At 45.0% G+C, this 20,184-nt stretch overlaps 1 protein-coding gene across 1 annotated transcript in view; it reads left to right on the top strand.

Annotated features, from left to right (window-relative positions):
• LOC147734867 (galactose-specific lectin nattectin-like) overlaps window positions 1–18,064 on the top strand; it is a 90,010-nt gene extending 71,946 nt beyond the window's left edge. The window contains exons 6-7 of the mRNA XM_086953654.1: window positions 36–111; window positions 17,770–18,064. Coding sequence (XP_086809780.1) covers window positions 36–111; window positions 17,770–17,788 — 95 coding nt within the window. The 3' untranslated portion in view covers window positions 17,789–18,064. The remainder of the gene's footprint in view (window positions 1–35; window positions 112–17,769) is intronic.
• Window positions 18,065–20,184: the final 2,120 nt, after the last annotated feature.

Consider the following 20,184-nt stretch of genomic DNA (forward strand, 5'->3'; position numbering starts at 1 on the left):
ATAATAGAAACAATACAATTTTGTCTCTGCTCTAGGACACATTACGTGGAATGATTACTCTCTGACAGGAGCTTCTCTCTGTTACGTCTGTAAATATTACCTCAGTAATCGGTAAGACTCCATTATTCATACTGTGTTATTCATTATTCGTACAATATTTGAAACCTTTTGCTGTGCGCTACAGTCATGGATGTATCCATTAATAAACAAAGGTTAAAGTAACCCTATTTTAGGACAAATATTCAATATTAACGTTTTGAATTTTAAAACAAACGGGAATTCAGCAGTCATAGTTAGCAGCACTAAAAATAACTTGCACCTCTGAAATGTACTGCATATGATCTCACATATGACATCACTCATGACATGTTCAATGAGACCATTTATGTCATCACTAATCTCAAATTACATTAAAGGCTGTTGTCAGAGCCACCATATTTCAACATTATATGATTGTTTCATGGTGTTAATTTCTTTTTTAGTGATACTGACATCTGCAAGACTCTCGCAAGAACAGATGAACCCATCCCCTACCCTCACATGTATATTACTCCAGCTCTTGCAAGAGTCTCACAAGCCCATACATTTAACCTATATTGCATGCATAATAGCTGAGTATCATAGGGTATGTATATTAGACTCTGGAAGCAAAGATGCCTCTCCACAGGAACCTCTCTCTTAAGAAAGATTTTCTCCACCCCCTATGTTCTTTTTTTCAATTTCACAAGACTCAGTTAAAATTATTATGGACATGAATTTAGACTTTTCTACATTAAAGTATTAAAGCTTATTGTCCCATTAGTAGGGTGTGGGGAAATAATGGCCTCTCCAATGAAAGCTTTTCACAGTATAACAGCAGTGCATAGTAGGGTTTGAGAAGAGGTTGAGTTCTCACTCACAGAACTCCTAAGGCCAACAACTGTGTATAGTTGACTTTGTGGTGGATCGGATTGGAAATGGGGGCATTCGGACAATGCCCGAGAGGCTGGTGTCCGAGTTACAGCTGTGGTCTGCTTTTTTTAGGAGCCTGGGGGCCGATATGGGCGGTTTCTACGTTGTTCAATGCCGCCAGCTGCCCAGTGGATGCTTGAGTGGCCTCTCTGGTGGTAGATAGGCATCCATTACCTCCCTTTTATCAACGGCAGAGGTGTTACTCCCTTTCTCTCACTGGGCCGGCCCATTAATGTATGCAGATTGAGTGGGTGCAGGGGGCCTGAGTAGAAGTGGCCTCACTTATTTTCAGGTGTGTTTCACCAGTGTAAACTAATCTGTGTATTTTTTCTAACCCCCTTACCCCTTTTTTTAATACAATTTCCATAAAGCAGTGTTTTGCGGAAAAGTCAAATGCAAATGTTGGCCCATTTTGTTTAGCGTGCCCAGGACAATTTTTGAGACCAATCTAACCCTGGTGGGACTAGCCTCTCCACTGAAACCTTGAATCAAGATGACCAGTGTTTAGAGTATAGTGTAAGGAGATACTACCTCTCCAATCACATCTTTCCCCAGGCATAGCAGTATGTATAGTAAGGTGTAGAAAGTACTCACCTCATATTTAAGAGCTCTATATTGCATAGCAAGTATTTGAGGTACTGGTCTCTCCACCAAAAAACTTTCCCCAAGGCAATAACGATCTATATTAGCATGTGGAAATAGATGTACCTGTCCAATGGCACCTCTCTTCAGAATGACACTCATACGCAGTAGTATGTACAGAAGAATTGTCTTCTCTACTATCACCTATCTCAAGGAAAATATGGATGTGGAATATGGTGCGGGTAATATGTGGCCTCTCTGCTGACATATTTCCCTAGAACAACAGGGATACACAGTACTAGTAAAGGGACTGGCCTGCCTGCTAAAGCATCTCCCCAGAGTGAGAGGTGTCTGTAGTAGTATATGAGAAAAACATACCTCTCTGCTTATACATTTTTCCATGCTGACAGGTACACATTGTTAAGCATGGGCGGAAAATCCGTTTCGCTCGCGGATTTTGCGGATTTTCGGTAAATTCGCAATCCGCGAGATTCGCGAATCTCCCGCAAAATCCGCAAATCCGCGAGCAGCGGATTTTATGGCTTGCTCGCACTGTTCGCGTGAGTTCGCGGCTTCCCAGTACAACTTCGCGCCCCGCGAATAAGCGCAAAATTGCAGAAATACGATCTTAGCAAAACTGAAACTACTTACCAGGTTCAAAAGTTCAGGCTCATCATTAGTAGCCATTTCCTGTAGTGCTTCCTGAGGGGCCCCTCCAGAGTTCAGTTGCCAGTTGCAACTATTATGTGACCCTGCTCTGAACCTCAGAATAGTTACACATATGCCACAAAGGTCCTGAATTACAGCTAAGGGAGACAAGCAGGAGCCAGGCTGGAAGTTCAAATCCATTAATCAGCCCCTAATTCATTATTGTCAGTTGGGGCAGGGCAGGTGTTGTAACTAATTATGCAACAATGAAAGCACTTAGCAAGTGCAAAAGATCACTAATCAGGAAGCACTAAGGAAGCAGGTGCCAGCTAAAAAAATATTCTGTGACACATTAATCAGCCCCAAATTAATTCAGGTCACTTGAGGCAGGGAAGGTGTGCTTGCTTTGCCACAATAATGTACACTGACTGGACAACCAGAGGGTGCTGTGATGAAACAGAGGGTGGCATGGGTGGGCCAGAGGGTGGCATGAGTAGTCAGAGAGTGGCAGTGGTGACAGAGAGTGGCAGTGATGAAGAAGAGTGTCCCAAACAGGCTGGACACGTAGAAACAACAAGTTCGCGAAACTTGCGACCCGACAGGTAAGTTCGCGTTTGCGAAATTGTACAAAACCCTCGCGAACTGGCAGAAACCTGCGCGAACACACAAAAAAAAAAATTCCGCAAATTCGCGAGAATTCGCGGATTTTGCGAATTGCGAGTTCGCAAATCCGCAAAATTCGCGAACGCGAGATTCGCAAAATTCGCCCATGCTTACACATTGTAAGCTGTGGGGACAAAGTAACTTTTTTGCTGCAACATCTCTCTTGTATGATACGTCTGCATAGTAGAATGTAGAGACATTATTGAGCCTCTCCTGAGACCTGTCTCTTGGATGATGGGTGTGCAAATTTGGCGTGAAAAGGGGCTTACCTTTGATTACAACTCCGCCCAATATGACAGATATACAAGGGGGGTGTGGGAAGAAAGTATCTCTATGCTGAGAAGTCTATCTTACATAACAGCTATAGAGGCTAGTGTATGGACACATTGTGAGATCTGGGGGTTTCTGTAAGTTCCTCAAGGGTTGTCTGGGTGTCTGCAAGTTAACTAGGTAGGTTACTTCGCTCTTGTGTTCCACCATCTCGTATGGCCCAGTCCACTTGTCTTGGAGCGCACAAGGCTCCACTGGTGCCATCACCCACACCTTCTGCCTAGGTTGATATTCGACCCAAGTGGCATTCTGGTCGTATCATCTTTTCATTTCTTCCTGGCTAGCTTCTAGGTTCTCCTGATGAGCACCCTGAAGCACTGGGTCTGGTTGCGGAAGGCCAGTATGTAGCTGAACACACCCTGGGGCATTTTACCAGGGGATTTCTCCCAACCATCCTTCACCAGAGTGAGAGGTCCGCTAAAAGGGTGGCCTTACTGAAGTTCAAAGGGTCTGAACACTAAGAACTTTTGAGGCCCCTCCCTGTAGGCAAACAACAGGCATAGCAAAAATACGTCCCAATTCTGTCTCATGGGCCCCGCAAGGCCCATTATCATACCGTTCAGAGTTCAGTTGAACCTTTCAAAAAAAACTTTACTTGAGGATGGTAAGGAGTGGTGAACTTATAAATTACCCCACACCCCTCCCACCGAGACTTCATGTACCCAGAGATGAAGTTGGTAACCCAGTCGGAGACCAACTCCCTGGGGAAGCTCACATGGGTAAAGATCCCAATCAATGCAAGGCCCACCACAGGTGCTGTGATTGTCCTGAGAGGGACAGCTTCCGGGTATCGGGTGGCATGGTCCACCAAGACCAGGATGAACCTATTGCCTAAGGCTGTCTTTAGGGTCCAGCGGCCCCACAATGTTGATGCTCACCCACTCGAAAGGGGTGCTCACCACAGGGGTTTCATATCAATACAACGCAGGCTTTTACGCCGCGTGCCATTACAACGCGGGCTTTACAACGCAAGTCATTAGCACGACTTGTGCTGTAGGGTGCTGAACGTAGGAATAGTTAGATTTACTGTTCCAACACCAACCTACGTACAGTAGGGAAGGTGTTGGAATAGTAAATCTACTATTCCTTAGCTTAGAGCTCCCTCCAGCGCAAGTCGTGGTAACGACTTGCATTGTAAAGCCCGCATTGTAATGGTAGTGTGATGTAAAAACCGCGTGGTAATGGATGTTCCCCCACCACAGGAAATGGTTGGAGGGGTGCCTTGCACTTCCCCCCTTTTGCCACTTGCCTGGAAAGTCTGGCAAGTCCCACAGAATGTACCGATGTGTCTCTTCATCTGGGGCCAGAAAAAGTGGGTGACAAGCCTTTGGAATGTCTTGTCTTGCCCCAGATGTCCTGCAAGAGGCACGTCATGAGCCAAAACCATTAGGAAGGCCCTGAAGGGCTCGGGTACCACCAGCACACGGGCTACACAGGGCTGCGCCAGGCTCAGCTCCCTAAGGCTCACTATAAAGTAACCCATCTTCCCAGTAAATGAGATGATCCTCGAACTCTCCACATGCTGCCTGGTCTGCAGCCTACTGCCGCACACCAACGAGAGAAGGGCATTCCATCTGCGCCTTGCAGAACTCCTCCCTGGAGGGGCCCCCTTCTTGCTGCCAATGGGTCAGCTCAGGTAGGTCCCCCAGATCAGCCACCTGTTCCCCGGTAGGCTCCAGGGATCCCCCTCAGGATCTGCTCATTCCTGGGCTGTGGGAACCACGGGGACGGGTTTCCCATGCCCCCTGCACTCTCACTTCCTGGCAGGCCAGGAAACTCTTCCTGTTTCAGGCTCCAGGTCTGCTGAATCACCCCTAATGGCTGCCGTAGACCGAGTGGTCACACAGATCCACTCAAACAGACCCAACATCTCCATATGAGCCTGTGGTTCTAACTCCTTCCATGGGGACCTCTCAAGGTCATTTCCTAGCAGACATTCTACAGGCAAGGATGAACTCACAACCTGAGATCCCCCTGCACTCAAAGGGAGCCTGCACCACCTTTCAGAGGCACACCAAGTTGTCAGCTGCAACTACTGGGTGAAGTACGTTGGGAATGACCTGCTCTTCAGACACTCACTGACACCTCATAGATATCACACTGGCTCCTGTGTCTCTCAGAGCCTCCACCCTCCTCCCATTGATGGTCACCCACTGCCCGCATTTCTTAGTGCTCTTGGGCAGGTAGGTTTCCTGGACCATCTCTCGGTCTCCTAAGAAGACAAGGGTAATTACTGCTGGCCCCTCCCCTTCACTGGAAATTAAATCCTCTCCCAAAGCTACACTCACTAAACCCGGTTTTGGAACACTAGTGGGTGCTGAGGGTTTCTTGGAGCAACTAGGGGCAATGTGTCCCACCTCATTGCAGTGAGAGCAGGTAGAGGGACCCCTGTTGTCCCGCCTTCCCCAAGGGGCCCAGGTCAGTCTAGGTTTGGGGGGTTGGGACTCCTTTCCCAGGGAAATATTTTGGGGCCCTTAAGAGAACTCCTTTTGGTTACATTTGTCCCCCCCCCACTCTTCTACTAGGGACCCTGCCCACCTTTGGCTGTGGCACCCACAATTCCTCTGTGGCCCCTGGGACTGATCCAGTGGTCCACCTCCTTAGCAAACTCAATGGGGTCCGTTAGCTTGTTGTCTTAAAGAGGCTAGTGCAGCTCTGGAACAACTAGACTACTCAAGTGCTCCCAACTAATTAAATGCAACAACCTCTTATAATCAGTTGCTTTGCTGCCCTTCATTCAACCTTCCAGTGCACGTGTGTACAGATTCACACACTCCATCTAAGTCTCAGACTCTTTCTTCTTGGAGTTCCTAAACTGTAGTCTATACTGTTCTGGAGACATATTGGGATAGGTCATGGCACCTGCTCATTCTAAGGACTCTAGAGCAATCCTCCCAGAACCCTCAAAATGTTTCCACAGGCCCGCCCCCCAATGCTGTTCAGGCAAACCATTCATTCTCGAAGCAATCTCATACGGGGTAAACCAGGCATAGATATCCTCACTCCTGTCATAATTCTGTTCCAAATCCTTGGGGATATATAATTTACCCCCCTGCACTGGCTGTGCGCTGCCACCATTAGAACCGGACTCCACCTGCTTGGCCTTGATATTTAGTTCTCTCATGTTTAACTCATGAGCCAGAAGCAATTCCTTCTGCTCCAGGACATGATTATTCTTGCTCTCCTCTGCCGCCTTTTCTTTCTCTACTTCCAATTGCTTCATCTTCATTCTCATGATTTCCAATTCATGGTTTCTCACTCTTTGATTCTCCTCTAACTCTTCTGAAGTGAAACCCCTACTGGTATGGTTACTGCCAGGCCTTGAGCTTGGGTTGCTCACAGGCAGATCTTGGGGTTGAAAACCATCTCTTCCACTTGGATCATTTCCATCTTGGGCCTCCCACTAGGCCTTCAAGGCTCTCTGCAGCTATTCCTTCCTGGAGCTGCTTTTCACAAGGCAACCAAGATCCTTGCAGAATTGTTTAGGCTGCTCTACTTTGTATGAATACAGATCCTCAATGTGAACTCCAATTCTGCCCCTTCACTTGCTGCCTTCCCTTTTAGAGACATTATGCTTGTGAAGAATTACTCAAAAATAGAGTCAAAACTAAAAACACAGCATGTGGTTGCGTAGTGGTCTGCACTATTCTAGTGATGTACACCAATTACTGTGGGTCAAGTACAAATACAAGTTCAAATCCTGACCACCAATGTTAGATCTGGGGGTCTCTAGTTGGCAGAGGTAGGTACCACTGTCCAAATAGGGACCCTTGTTTCCTGTCAGGGTATGGGGGACACACTCTTTAGATAACCCCTGCTCATCCCTTGTTAGCTTAGCACGAGCAGACAGGCTTATCAAAGGCAATGTGTAAAGTAATTGTACCAACACTCACAGTAACACAGTGAAAACACACCAGTTTACAAAAATAAAATATATTTATCTAAACTACACAAGACCAAAATGACAAAAATCCAACATACATTGTTCCAAAATAAGTCTTTAAAAAGAGTTCAAAGGGTTGCACCAAAACAATCCACAGTTGCATCACTTTTCAGCCCAAAGTACCTGTAGATGGGACAAAAGTGCATAGCGACAACTGCAGCGTCAAAAAAAAAGCGATGTGTAACTCCTGAGACCCTGGGGAGGGGATGCGACAGCCACGCTGCACGCAGCGGGCATGTTGCAACGAATCCAGGCTGTAAGGGGAGGGATGCGATACCTTGTATGGATTTCCGAGGCGCAGGTTTCTCCGGTAGAAGCGTCTCGCAAAGGTACGATGCAACGATCTTCGGGATGGCGATGATCTTCGGAGCGGCGGCGATGCGCGGCGCAGCGTCGATCTTCTGTCGCGGCCCCTCGATGCGTTGACTCTGCGACGATGTTCGCAGCAACAGGATGCGGCCCACAAGCAAGCAGTGCGATGATTTCTCACAGCGATGACAGGCTCTGCGACATACTCGCACCGACGGGAATTTTCCTTCACCGGGCGATGCGCTCCGCAACCGAACAATGTGTCGGTTCTTGCAGCAGCAACAGGTACTGCGACGATCTTCACAGGCAACAGGCATTTTCTTGCACTGTCGACGATGCGCTCCACAAGTGAGCTATGTGTGCAAATTGTAGATCTTTTTATCCTCTTGTCCCCAAACAGCAGGCAACAACTTCCAGTGGCCCCACAATTTGATCAAGCACTTTAGGAAGGGCAGAACTCACTCAGCAGAGTTCAGGGTGGGAGCTGGGGGTGAAGTACTTTTGTGCCTGGGACTTCTTAACTAGAGACCAGCTCTTCTCAGGCCCTTGGAGATCTCTTCAAGCAAGGGGACACAGCAACAGCAAAATCCTTCCCCTCTCCTTGGCAGCAAAGTTACTGCAGGTCAGCCTTACAGCAGGTCAGTCCTTTTTCTTCAGTCTTCCAGCTTTCTGCTTGACAGAGGTTCCTTGTTGATTCCAGGATGATCTAAAGGGCAGAGAGGCCTTGGCTTAGTCAGAGCCTGTTCTGGTCAGTCCTGGGGCACTTTGTTTACTTGACTTCTTCTTTCGTGTGAGAGAGAAGGGCAGGGTCGTCAGCCGCCCAGCAGGAGGTGGAGCCAGCAATGTGGAAGGCAGACACAGCCTTATTCAGGCCCAGGTGCTATCCCCTCCCACCACTCAAGTTGCAAATGGAGCTATTCTGCCTAGGGATGACTCACTCAGCCTCTTGGAGCCACCCCAGCCCCTGTCACTCACAAACCAGACAGTCAATTCACAAACAGGTCAAAGCACACAGAAAGGTCAGACAAGAAAATAGCCACTTTGTAAAACTACTGTTTTCAAACACAGGATTTAAAAACTATCCTTACTAAAAGAAGATTTATTAAATTCTGAGTTCAGGGATACCAGACTTTAATTTTATATCTTGCTCCTATGGGAAGATATGCAGGTAAAGATTATACGCAGCCTCCACATTATAGCCTATGGGCAAGATAGCCTTTCAATAGTGAAAAAACGAAAATGGCTGAAATTCACTACCAGAGCATGCCACCCACAATAGGACATGATCTACCTTTCAAATACACTGAACCCTGCCCAGGGGGGTACCTAGGGCCTTCCATACGGGTGTCTAATGTGTATAGAAAGGGAAGGGTTAAGCCTGGCCAGTGTGGACACTGTTCAGGTCAGCATGGCAGTTAGCAACTGCACCCAGGCACTGCGGTGGCAGGCCTGAGACAACCTTTTAGGGCTACTCCTGTGGGTGGCACAATCAGTGCTGAAGGCCCACTAATAGCATTTGAATCACCAGTCCTGGCACACTCAATGCACTTTACTATGGACCTACTGTTAAAACAAATATGCATATCATGGATAACCAATCACAATAACAATTTACCTAGGGAGTACTGGCACTTTGACACTGATCAGCAGTGGCAAAGTGCTCAAAGCATCCAAACCAGCAAAAACAAAATCTAGGACTGCGTCAAAAATACAGGACGTAGAGGCAAAAAGTCAGGGGAAACCACACCAAAGATGCCAGGACTAACACACACACTGTCCAGGCAAGTCAGATATCTTCTCAGACTAAGACATGTGCAAAGTCGACTGTGGTTAGAGACTGCTCTCTCTGCTCATACCTTTCTTTATGATGATAAATGTCCACAGTAGAGAATAAAATGAAGTAGCCTCTCTTCTGAAAACTGTCTCTTGGACAACAGGTGTGCATGTTTTAATGGCACACTCAGCTCTCACTCAAATATCTCCTCATGAGGACAGAAATTTATAGTTGGGCATAGGCAGAGATAGACCTTTCAGCTAAAACTTCTCTCCAAAATCACAGCTCCACAAGCACATATAGTAAAATATGCAGAGGAACTCCCCTCTCCACTATCCCATTTGCAACAGTGTATAGCAGTGTGTTGAAGCCTCTGTGCCAAGCCCTCTCTTGTATGAGGGGTCCTTATACAACAGTACAGTTTTGAACTGTTCTCTATACTAGGATTCACTGATGCAATACAAGTCAACCTACTAGGATATTCAAATAAATTACTTCTCCATTACCATCTCTCCGTAGCATAAAAGCTGTGCATAGTATAGTATAGATGTATACATGCAGGAACTTCTGTCGATGGAACTTTTTTTATCAACATTACAATACTGCTATAATATTAATTCAATAACAACTTGTAAACTATTCATTAGTAACTATCACAACAACATCATTGAATGACATAACGAAACTGCAACATCTCTATTAATAAACTATTTAAACAAGAGTAAAACTAACAAAAACATCTAATTCAATAAATTATGATAGACATTATATTGGCAGTTACAAGTAAAAACAGCAAAGAATTTTGGAGCCTAGTTGCCAAACAAATAGGCACCATGAAAACAACACAAGCACTCCCAGTGTCAGCACTGGCCTGGGAAACATATATCCAAAACTTATATAAACTTAATAAACAGAAGGCAAAGAAAGGGAAACAGCAGCCTCTTAAAGAATGGGCCTTTTCCAGTGGTGCAATCCTTATGTTTCAGGCAGGATTTCGTCCAAAACACTAGGGCTTTACCTCTTCGGTGCGCATGACGAGACCAGCTCATCATGAGTCACAGTGGAGCTGTGCTCATGATGAGCTGGTCTCCTCATAACGGCTCTAACTCCGCACATGCGCGAATAATTTCCCTCCTGTGCAGGCGAATTATTCAGTGGGCGGAGTGGTGACGAGACCAGCTCCACTTTGACTCATGACGAGCTGGTCTCGTCACAAGCACCGCAGCGTCGCGCCCCCTCCCCCCGCAGGGAAGAGGTTATATTAACAGATTTCAGAATCTTTGTATTATAATTTTAGAAACACTGCCTCTTTTACTTACAAATAAACAAACATTGAAAAGTTCATTTTTTAACACAATGTGCAGTATGTGCTGCTATCTCTCTACATTCTAATATCTACTTCTTAAAATATATATTCAGAAATCTACACCTCTAAAAACAGATTTTCCCTCAGTAAACCCTCAGTAAACCTTGTGTAGAATCTTTATAAACGGTAGTCTACTTATTGTCACTTCTCAATAAATTTCATAAAATATATTATTAAATACCTGAACTTGGAGCTGTTTTTTTTAAATACAACTGTCTCTTTCAGTTCCAAATTAGGTCAAATCTGCTGAGCACAACTCAAACAGACTTCCTTCTCCTTCAAAGTACCAAGGACAATCCAAGCTATGCCTGCCTCTGCAGCAAATCACATCACAGCATTTCTTCAACTATGTAATTAGAATATTAACTATTGGTTACCCCAGGCCCTTCTTTTTCTACTTCTCCCCATACAATCTCATAAGACTATTGGAGGACCTTAAAACACCTAGTGGGATGCCTAGTCATTTTCTGTGCGGGTCTCATGAGACGCTTGCGAGATTGAACGAACCTTATGCAGCAAGCTACACTCCCTGAAACTTACTTTTGGAAGACTTTGCAACAATACTGTAGGGAAATTGTAGTATATAGAAGGGAATAACCCCTCCAATGGAAACCCTATCTGGCATAATGAGTGAGCTTACAAGGGTGTGAGGAGGAACTACCCTTTTCTTTCAAACTACTTTCACTCGGATGACAGGTATGCATAGAAGGGAGTGTGTAGTGACTGGCTTCTCCACTGAGATCCCTCCCTTGGATAACGGGAGTGCATAGTAGAGTGCAGGTAGGAAGTAGTCTCTCCTTTGAGACATCTCTATCAGATGATGGATGTGCATGGTAGTGTGTGAGGATGGACTGGCCACTTGTTAGAGAACTCTCTGTCAGATAACGGGTGTATACAGTAGGATTATGGGGAGCAAGTGGCCTCTCCTTTAAGACCTCTCTGTCAAATAATCAGTGTGCATAGTAGGGTGTAAGGAGGGAATGGCCTCTTCACTGAGTTGTCTCTCTTGAAAAACATGTGTGAATAGTAAGGTGTGGGAAGTGACACATCTTTCATTTCAGGCCCCTGTCTCAAATGACGGGTGTGTGCAGTAGTGAAAAGGAAAATAACTGTCCTCTACTTTCAGACCCTTGTCTTGTATGATGGGTGTCCATAGTAGGGTGCAGGGAAGAACTGGCCTCTCATTTCAAACCCCTATCTCAGATGGCGGTGTGCATAGTAGGGTACTAGAGGGACGAGCCTCTCTTTTGAGACCTCTCTTTCAGATGATCTGTGTGCATAGTAGAGTGTGTGGATGGACTGGCCTATGTTTTTAGGCTTCTCTCTCAAAAGACGAGTGTGCATAGTAGTGTATGGTGAGTAACTCGCCTCTCTCTAATCAATAGAAACTCTCATGAGTGATGTGATAAGTGGGGTACTTAGCAGTGCATGGCAATGGAATGATTTATAGCTACTTGAAATCACTGTAACTATAACTGATCAATTTCAGTGTTTTTTTTTCATATTAAAATGTAATGCTGTTACTGCTACTTTACCTTTGTTTTTTCCCATTTATAGTTTGTTTAATGTAAAGTAATATTTCTTTACCATGAGTAAATCCAAAACCTGCGGCCAGATTCTACAACCAACCCCTTGCACGCATCCAAACCCACACTTGGGGGCCGGTCAAACCACTGTGGCCAACCCCACTAAAGGCACCCACCCCTATACTGTGCTGAGCATTTGGTCATATTAAACATGTGTGGCCAGGCTCTGCAACCTTCCCTTGCTAGCAGCCAACCCAATGCTGTGCACGACCATCCACCAATTGTGGTGGGGGTGGCCATAGGGTCTCTCCCTAGGAACCACATCCCCTAGAGTCCTTTTTGTAAGGTGAGTGGGGTACTTGGCACCCCCCTTACCTGAGCCTCATTAGGCACTGGGGACCACAACCCATGGAAATCGAGCTACATTGCCTCCCATATCTAAGTAAATCCTGACCCTGGGGACCAAGGCAAATATTTTATTTTAAACATTTCACCAATGGTTAAAGTAATGTTATAGTTAAGTGAAATGTACGGACGCCCTGAGCCATATTTGGCCCTAGGAACTCCAGTCTATTTGTTTTAGTAGAGGAGGGCTGTGTGCCCTCTTTCCCTGAACATTGTTAGGCCCTAGGGACCGCATCTCACAGGGTCTTTTTTTTACTAAAAAGGGAGGGCTGTGTGCCCCCCTGCATGAACCATTCTGGGCCCAGGAGACCCAAATCCCAGAGTCTCTACACTCTGCTCAAAGATCAAAAGTCTGCTACCAGCGAGAAGGAGCATTTTCAAGCTGAGATCAGAATTTTTGTTTGCTCCCATTTGGCTGGAGTTTTGAAAATGCTCCTGCCAAGTGGACACAAGTTTTCCTGTCCACCCTGTTGTAGGTCGGGGATCAGCTGCGTCCTCGGGTGGACTACTCTGGGCAAAAGATGTAAGTGACCCCAGGGAATGAGGTTCTTGGGGCCTTTTGGGGCTCAAGGAGGGAGTCACATGTCCCCCTTCACAGACAAAATACTTCGACCCCTGAGGACCCCATTCCAGGTCTGGGGTAATCGGACCAAACGCCCCCAAAAATGTAATATTGTTCCCCGCATCCCCTTCCCACCATGAAAAATTTTAAAAAGAAGCACAGGTGACGTGTTTCTTTTTTTAAAAAATGCTGTGGATTCATGCATCCTCTACAAATTCACAGCAATCAAATAATCAAAAAGTTTCAGGCCCATTCCGAGCCCCACTGGCATGCCACAACCTGGCCTGGGGGGTCATGCTATTACTAACCTGCCCCCTAATGTTTCAGTTTACATATTCTATGACTCAAAACAAATCCCAAGTCATTAGATGGCTGCCACCACGCCACCACTTGCTGAATGAGCTAGTGACAGCCAATCAAATCTCACTTTGATATCAGTCGGCTTTGTGGATACTCTGCGATGTGGAATATACAATTTAATTTTTAACATACACTTCTCCAAAACTACTGAACGGATGTACACCAAAAAACAAAACACACTTTTTCTGGACCGAGTGTTTTTGTCAAATCAGGTGTAAATCAGCTCAGCAGTCTGGAATGTAGCAGTGTCCACATTTCCTGCAGTAAACTGAACAGGGACCCCTTTTTCTCAGCCCTTGCTTGACTGATCACCTCAAACCCTGTATATTTCATGGTGTGGAGAATCTGAGGACCCGGGAGAAGTCCACCTGAGATTTGATTGGCTGCCAATACAACAACAATGATGTGGATTGCAGCCATCTTAGGACTTGTAAAAAAAAATTGAAGGTTATATTTAGGTGACGATTTGAGTGGAAATGTAACATTTTAAACTCTTGTAACTTTAACTCATGCCCTTGAGTAACTATAACTTGCCCCCTCCTCATAAATTAGTTATTACCCCACATGATAAATCACTCATAATATCTTCTATGACAGCATTAATCATATCACTGCTCATCATTGATGTGAAAACTGTGCATGGCGGTGGTGCGAGGAATGTGGACCCTACTGTCTCCAGAGGGTACTGAGGGTATCCTGCCACCATTAATACTGGAGTCACTTGCTGAGCTCTTATGTCCAGCTGTCTGCAACTTAGCTCAAGGGCCATTCTCCTCTCCGTCATGGCTAGCCTCTTTTTCTCCAAGATACTTTCGGACTCTGCCTTTTCTCTTGCCAAGGCTCTCTCAGCCTTAGCTTTCTTTTGTCTAGCCTCCATGGCCAGTTTCTTCTCCTCTATATCTTAAGCTGGGTTATCTGCAGCCTAAACTCCCTCTCTGCCTTCCTGTCTAACAACTTCTCTGAGGGCAAGCTTGTACAGATACAGTGCCTTTATCTCTAGTAGGAAGTTCCTCGGTAGTGACTGAGTCATCACTCTATGTTTGGTGCTACATTTCAGGACCTTTGCCCAGGTCTTCCATTTGCTCTTCTACCTCATATTTATCATCCTCTGCTTTAGCTAGTAATGGGTGGACTTCCACTCAAGCACTCAGCACCCTTTGTATCTCCAACCTTCTGTTGGTGCTCTTGGCTGGAAGACCCTCTCCCGCTAGAACTCATTGACTTCAGCCTTGGTGTGTGCATCCAGGTAGGCAAGGTGAAAATCTATTCTGACAGGTGTGATTCTAGGCACAAACGTCAGGTAGAGTAAGGGTAAATTTGGAAAAAGTATAAGGCTAATCAAGAAAAATGTAAACAAACTCCAGTAGCATGCCACAAAGAAGTCAGTAACTTGGCGGAGAAGTGTAAAGTATTTAAACAGGCATTCATACAGGAATATCACACCAATTAATGAAAAATAGATCAACATTTTATAAATAATTCAAGCCAAAACAACAAAAATCCAATCAGTAGAGCCAGATGTATGCAATATTAGAGGTTTTGGTCAAATTAGCACCAAACAGTACAAAGTGCCAACTGTGGATGGCCTTGCATGAGGATGTGTCAAACAGCAGACACTAAACTTGTTACCTGTTCCTTTTCGAAAGTTATCTCCTATTAAATGTAACTATTATCTTATGGAAAAGGAAGGCCTTGCAGCAATGAATTATTTGTTTTAAAAGCTTTTAACTACTACTGCTTTTTAAATACCTTTCACACTGCCTTATGGGCTGTTTAGGGCCTACCCTAGGGGTGTCTTATATGTATTAGAAAAAGGAAGGTTTAGGCCTGCAAAAGGTTTATTTCATCAGATTGAAATGGAAATGGCAGGTTGAAATTGCATACACAAGCTGAAATTGAATAATTAAGACATGTTTAAAGGGATAAACAAGATAGTGTAAAAGCTTGTGGTGCAGGCCCACTAGTAACACTTGATTTACAGGCCCTGACAAATGACTTTCCAGTTTACTAGGGGCTTATAAATAAATTAAATGTGCCAATTGGGTGTAAGACAATTTTGCCATGTTTAATGAGACCAGGAACAGACTGTTTTGCATATATCCAGGTTCTGAGCTGGGATGGGGCAGTGAGCTAAATAACGGTGATGGATCAAGCCCTGATCTTTGGACTGGGTAAGAGTGGTCTGCTTAATTCAGACACTCTGTTCATCACCACCCCCTTTTCTGAATCGTTTTTCGCCACTACAGGTGTGGCAGGGTATACTCTGACATGAGTCCCTTGCTCACTGCTCCATCAGGATTCAAGCCAGCCGGGCCGACGACGGCTGAAATGCCAGAAAATCGGTCCCCAGAAGCTTGTCTCCTTTCTGGTGAAGAATTGGCTTGGTAGTTTGGTCTGCCCTGTTCCCATGATGCACTGGGCCAGGGACAGACTGATTTGCATATAGCCAAGTTCTGAGCTGGGATGGGGAAGTGAGCTAAATAACGGTGATGGATCAAGCCCTGATCTTTGGACTGGGTAAGAGTGGTCTGCTTAATTCAGACACTCTGTTCATCACCACCCCCTTTTCTGAAATGTTTAATGAGAAAGCATGTCAGCACTGGTTAGCAGTGGTAAACTGTGCAGAGTCTAAAAAGCCAGTAAAGACCATGGGCCCGATTCACAGAATAAACTTAAGACTCAATCCTAAACTTACTACTATTTTGGTATTCACAGAATGCACTTACTACTTTTGGTATTCACAGAATGAACTTACTACTTTTGGTGTTCACAGAAGTTGAGATTTTGTCTTAAGTCTGTCTTAAGTTTGTCTTAAGTCTGTCTTAAGTTTGTCTTAAGACTAACTTAAGACAAAATCCTCACTTCTGTGAATATCAAAAGTAGTAAGTTCATTCTGTGAATGCCAAAAGTAGTAAGTTCATTCTGTGAATGCCAAAAGTAGTATTAAGTTTAATAGTTTAGGATTGAGTCTTAAGTTCATTCTGTGAATCAGACCCAAAGTTAGCACAACATGAGGGTTGAAGGCAGGAAGTTAGTGGGAAGCAATGACAAGTACGTCAGGTCCAACACTCGCTAAATGAGTTTTTAGGGTAGGACTTTCCTTCAACTTGCACCCACCATTTAGTGCTATTTTTAGTGTGGAAAATGCTCCCCCTACATCCAAAGTAGACACAATGATGCATTTTGCCCTAAGAAACACCAATAGTGAGCATAGGTGGCCAACCGCTAAAGGTGCTCTTGCAGTAGGATTTGTTTCTACTCAATTAGTATTAGCTATGCAAGCTGGAGTAATCATATAATTATTGGTAATTCCACAACAGAGAGTAATACCAACAAGCCTTCCCCTTTGTGCAACTGCCTCTGCGGGCTCTGGGGGCTACTCTTGCAGGAAATGGTGTGTATTTGCCTCAGACTAGACCTGCATGGCTTTGCAAGTCTTCATAGATATGGAGTAAGACAAACCAGCGCAAGTCACTGCCTTGCCCTACTCTGCGCCAAGGAGGCAATCTATGAGTGTTGCAGTGTGTTTTCCCATGAAACACCCATGGATTTTGATGCTGCCCCTGATTTATGTAATTACAGAAACCTGGGACAGCGCCAAAACATTACGCCTCCCCAGAGCAGACGTAATAAGGAGAAATATTTTTATTTTTCTCTTTCCTTTTCCCTTTCCATTTGTGCTGCTTTCTGCAAGATTTATTGGTGCTGCATAGGAAATTACACTGCAACGCCTATGGAATGTCTACTTGATGCAGAGTAAGGCAAGGCAGCAACGTGTGCTGCTTTGACTTACTCCATATCAATAAGGCCATGCAAAGTCTCACAGATGGTCTTTCCATTGCCTCATAGATATTATTGAGAGGTTTGTGCTGTCAGAGCGTAAAACAAAGTGTCACCCTGGTGATGTAAGCTTTCCATAAATAAGCTCCTTGATCTTTAGCCCAACAAGGGCAAATATGACTGTATTCAGAAACGTGTGACCAATAGAGCAAATTATTTTGAAGGCAATTCCTCTTTCTCAACCCCTCAAACACTCAGAAATACTTGAAACTTTTTCAGTGAATGATTAGTCACAGCTATGGTGACAACATGCCTTTTTGTTTTCTACAAACTGTGAATGTAAACCCTTGGCTGCAGGTTTGAGTTACAATGCACACACCAGTTCTAAGTGATTGATGACTTTCACTCTTTGCGTTGTAATAGAGTAGAATTTGGGCTGAGGTATACTCATAAAGGGCAAGGGAGTACAAATCGAATACAGGGAGAGGTTTAACACTATACTACTGTGGTTGGGGCAACATAATTAAAGAGTCATATCGTTGTTAATGAGTGTCTTTTTGTCTTTTTCAGACTGTGTGGCACTGATTAAGTCCTCTGAAACGTATATGAATCTTGGTGTCAATGCCATAAACATGAACATGAAAACAAGCATCCAACCGAAATAAGGGCGGATATATTAACTATCATCTTCAAAAAAGTGTGATATGTATGATTAATTTACAAATGGGAAATTGCCTCATAAAAGTAATCTGACACTAAAATATGATCACTTATAAACATAATAAAAATGCTGTCCTTGAAATTGTTGTGTTTATTTGGAAATATAAGGACACTTTCTCTAGAAACATGAATAACCATTTGAATATACATCTCTGCCTACTAAAATAGTTTGTTAGTAAACTGAAGCACTGTGAATTTGAATTCGACCTTTCAAAATCTATCTTTGTAAAATTAAAGTACTGTGAAATTGAATCAGATTTGTTTAATCGTATCTCAGCATGCAGAATCTGGTTTTGATCGGATTCACTTAACAAATCAGAGCACAGAATGGCAAAGCTAGCAAGACTCTGGAGACCTTAAAGCAGTGACAGCAGTACTGATGAGCAGGGGGCATGCCGCTGGAGCACCAAAGGAAAGCCCATCTGCACCTGTCCATGTTCGTCCGTGGCCAGTTACTATGCCAGAACCCGGTTCATAATCTCATGAATTAAAACTCCTCTCTTCATGAAGTAAGTCATTGTAATTCTAAGTGGAGCATAGACTTAAATTGTTTGGTCTTTATAATGCCTCCTTTAACATGAACATAACAAAGCAGAACCCAAACAATATTACAGCCACAATCAATAGCACAGCCTCCACTCCCACCATACATAAAACAAACAGTCTCACCATTACATATCTTAACACATGATACATGACCAAACATCAGTTAGAGATATTCCATTTATTAAGCACAGAATCACGGTACATTCTGCTAATGCCTGTATGGCCGGGATGCCCGCCACCCCCTCCCAACACCAATTCCCAATGGGAGTAGACAGACACAGGTTTGAGCTTTTGGAAGGCGGGGGGGGAGTTACCCCCCCCCCCGGCCATATTTATTAAAATATGAAACAAAATTTAAAACATTAAATAAAAGTTTCATGGATTATGTACAATTTTACATTTATTACATTTCGATGAAGACATGTTCTTTGGCTAACCTTAACAGATCTCTAATACAAAGGTTTCCTAGCCAAGTCTAGCATCCTGTAAATGCATACATTCTAAATTAAAATTGTACATCCTAGCATTAAGGGCCAACGGCAAGGTCTTAAACGGTGTCAGATCCCTACTACCACAATCCCGCCCTCACGGTGTGAGTGACGCATGCGCAGAGGACTTTACCCTCATTGCCAACAGTAACTTCCCTTGTCGTGGGGGCCCCCTTTTCACTCGACGCCATTTTAAAGGTCGTCCGAGTTCCCGTGTGAGGTATCTGTAGGAAGGACAGCGTGGACTCCCCCCATCCCCACACTCTCTATCCGCCGTCACGGATATCCGGCCCGCGGGAAATTCGTAGGAGGGGCATCTAGCCGCCTCCCCCCTGGGAGGGGCCTATGGCCGTCTCCCCCTAGGCGACCCATCCTTAGTGGGTGCCGCCTCCCCGTGGAAGGGGCCAATGGCCGCCTCCCCCCGGGCGCTCCCATCCATTCTGGGTGGCGCCCCCCTCTAGGGACCTTGAAATTACTGCTCACCGATCATGACCTTACCGCCCGACCAAAAAATAAATACGACAGTTGTTTTACCTACTAAGGGAAGAAAAAATTCTGACATAGCCTTGAGTCATCACTTCATTTTCCTACAAAGGGAAACATTATCCTAAAAACAGAAGCCACATTATTATGTTAAACATTCCATTACTTCACTACAAAGGAAAAAAGGCCTATACATTTCCACTAATCAAATTTTATTTAAACAAACATAGCCATAAGGGGCTGGTGGGTGGGTCAAAATTGCCGCTTGTTCCGTCGAGGGCTCACGAGCAACGAGTTGGTGCAGCCTTCAGAGCACAGGAACAAGAGGACGCTTCTTCGGATTCCCGCTCTATTTATCCATCTGCGGGAGGGCGGGGACCCTCCTCCGGTACGCCTACTGGGGCGTGGTCTTCCATGCGGGTGTCTAGGACAACCCCTCCTGGGCGGGAAAGGGCGCGCCCCGGCTACGCCACTTCGGGCATACCAGCCGAGCCACGCCTCCCGCCCAAAATGGTTTCCCGGGGGGATCGGGGCACCCAACCATACGTTCGGGGGGACCGAGTGGTCGCCCCTTTCCATATGGCCGGGATGCCCGCCACCCCCTCCCAACACCAATTCCCAATGGGAGTAGACAGACACAGGTTTGAGCTTTTGGAAGGCGGGGGGGAATTACCCCCCCGGCCGTATTTATTAAAATATGAAACAAAATTTAAAACATTAAATAAAAGTTTCATGGATTATGTACAAT

Source organism: Lissotriton vulgaris, chromosome 1_2 (assembly GCF_964263255.1).
Source record: "Lissotriton vulgaris chromosome 1_2, aLisVul1.2, whole genome shotgun sequence".
Lineage (NCBI taxonomy): Eukaryota > Metazoa > Chordata > Amphibia > Caudata > Salamandridae > Lissotriton > Lissotriton vulgaris.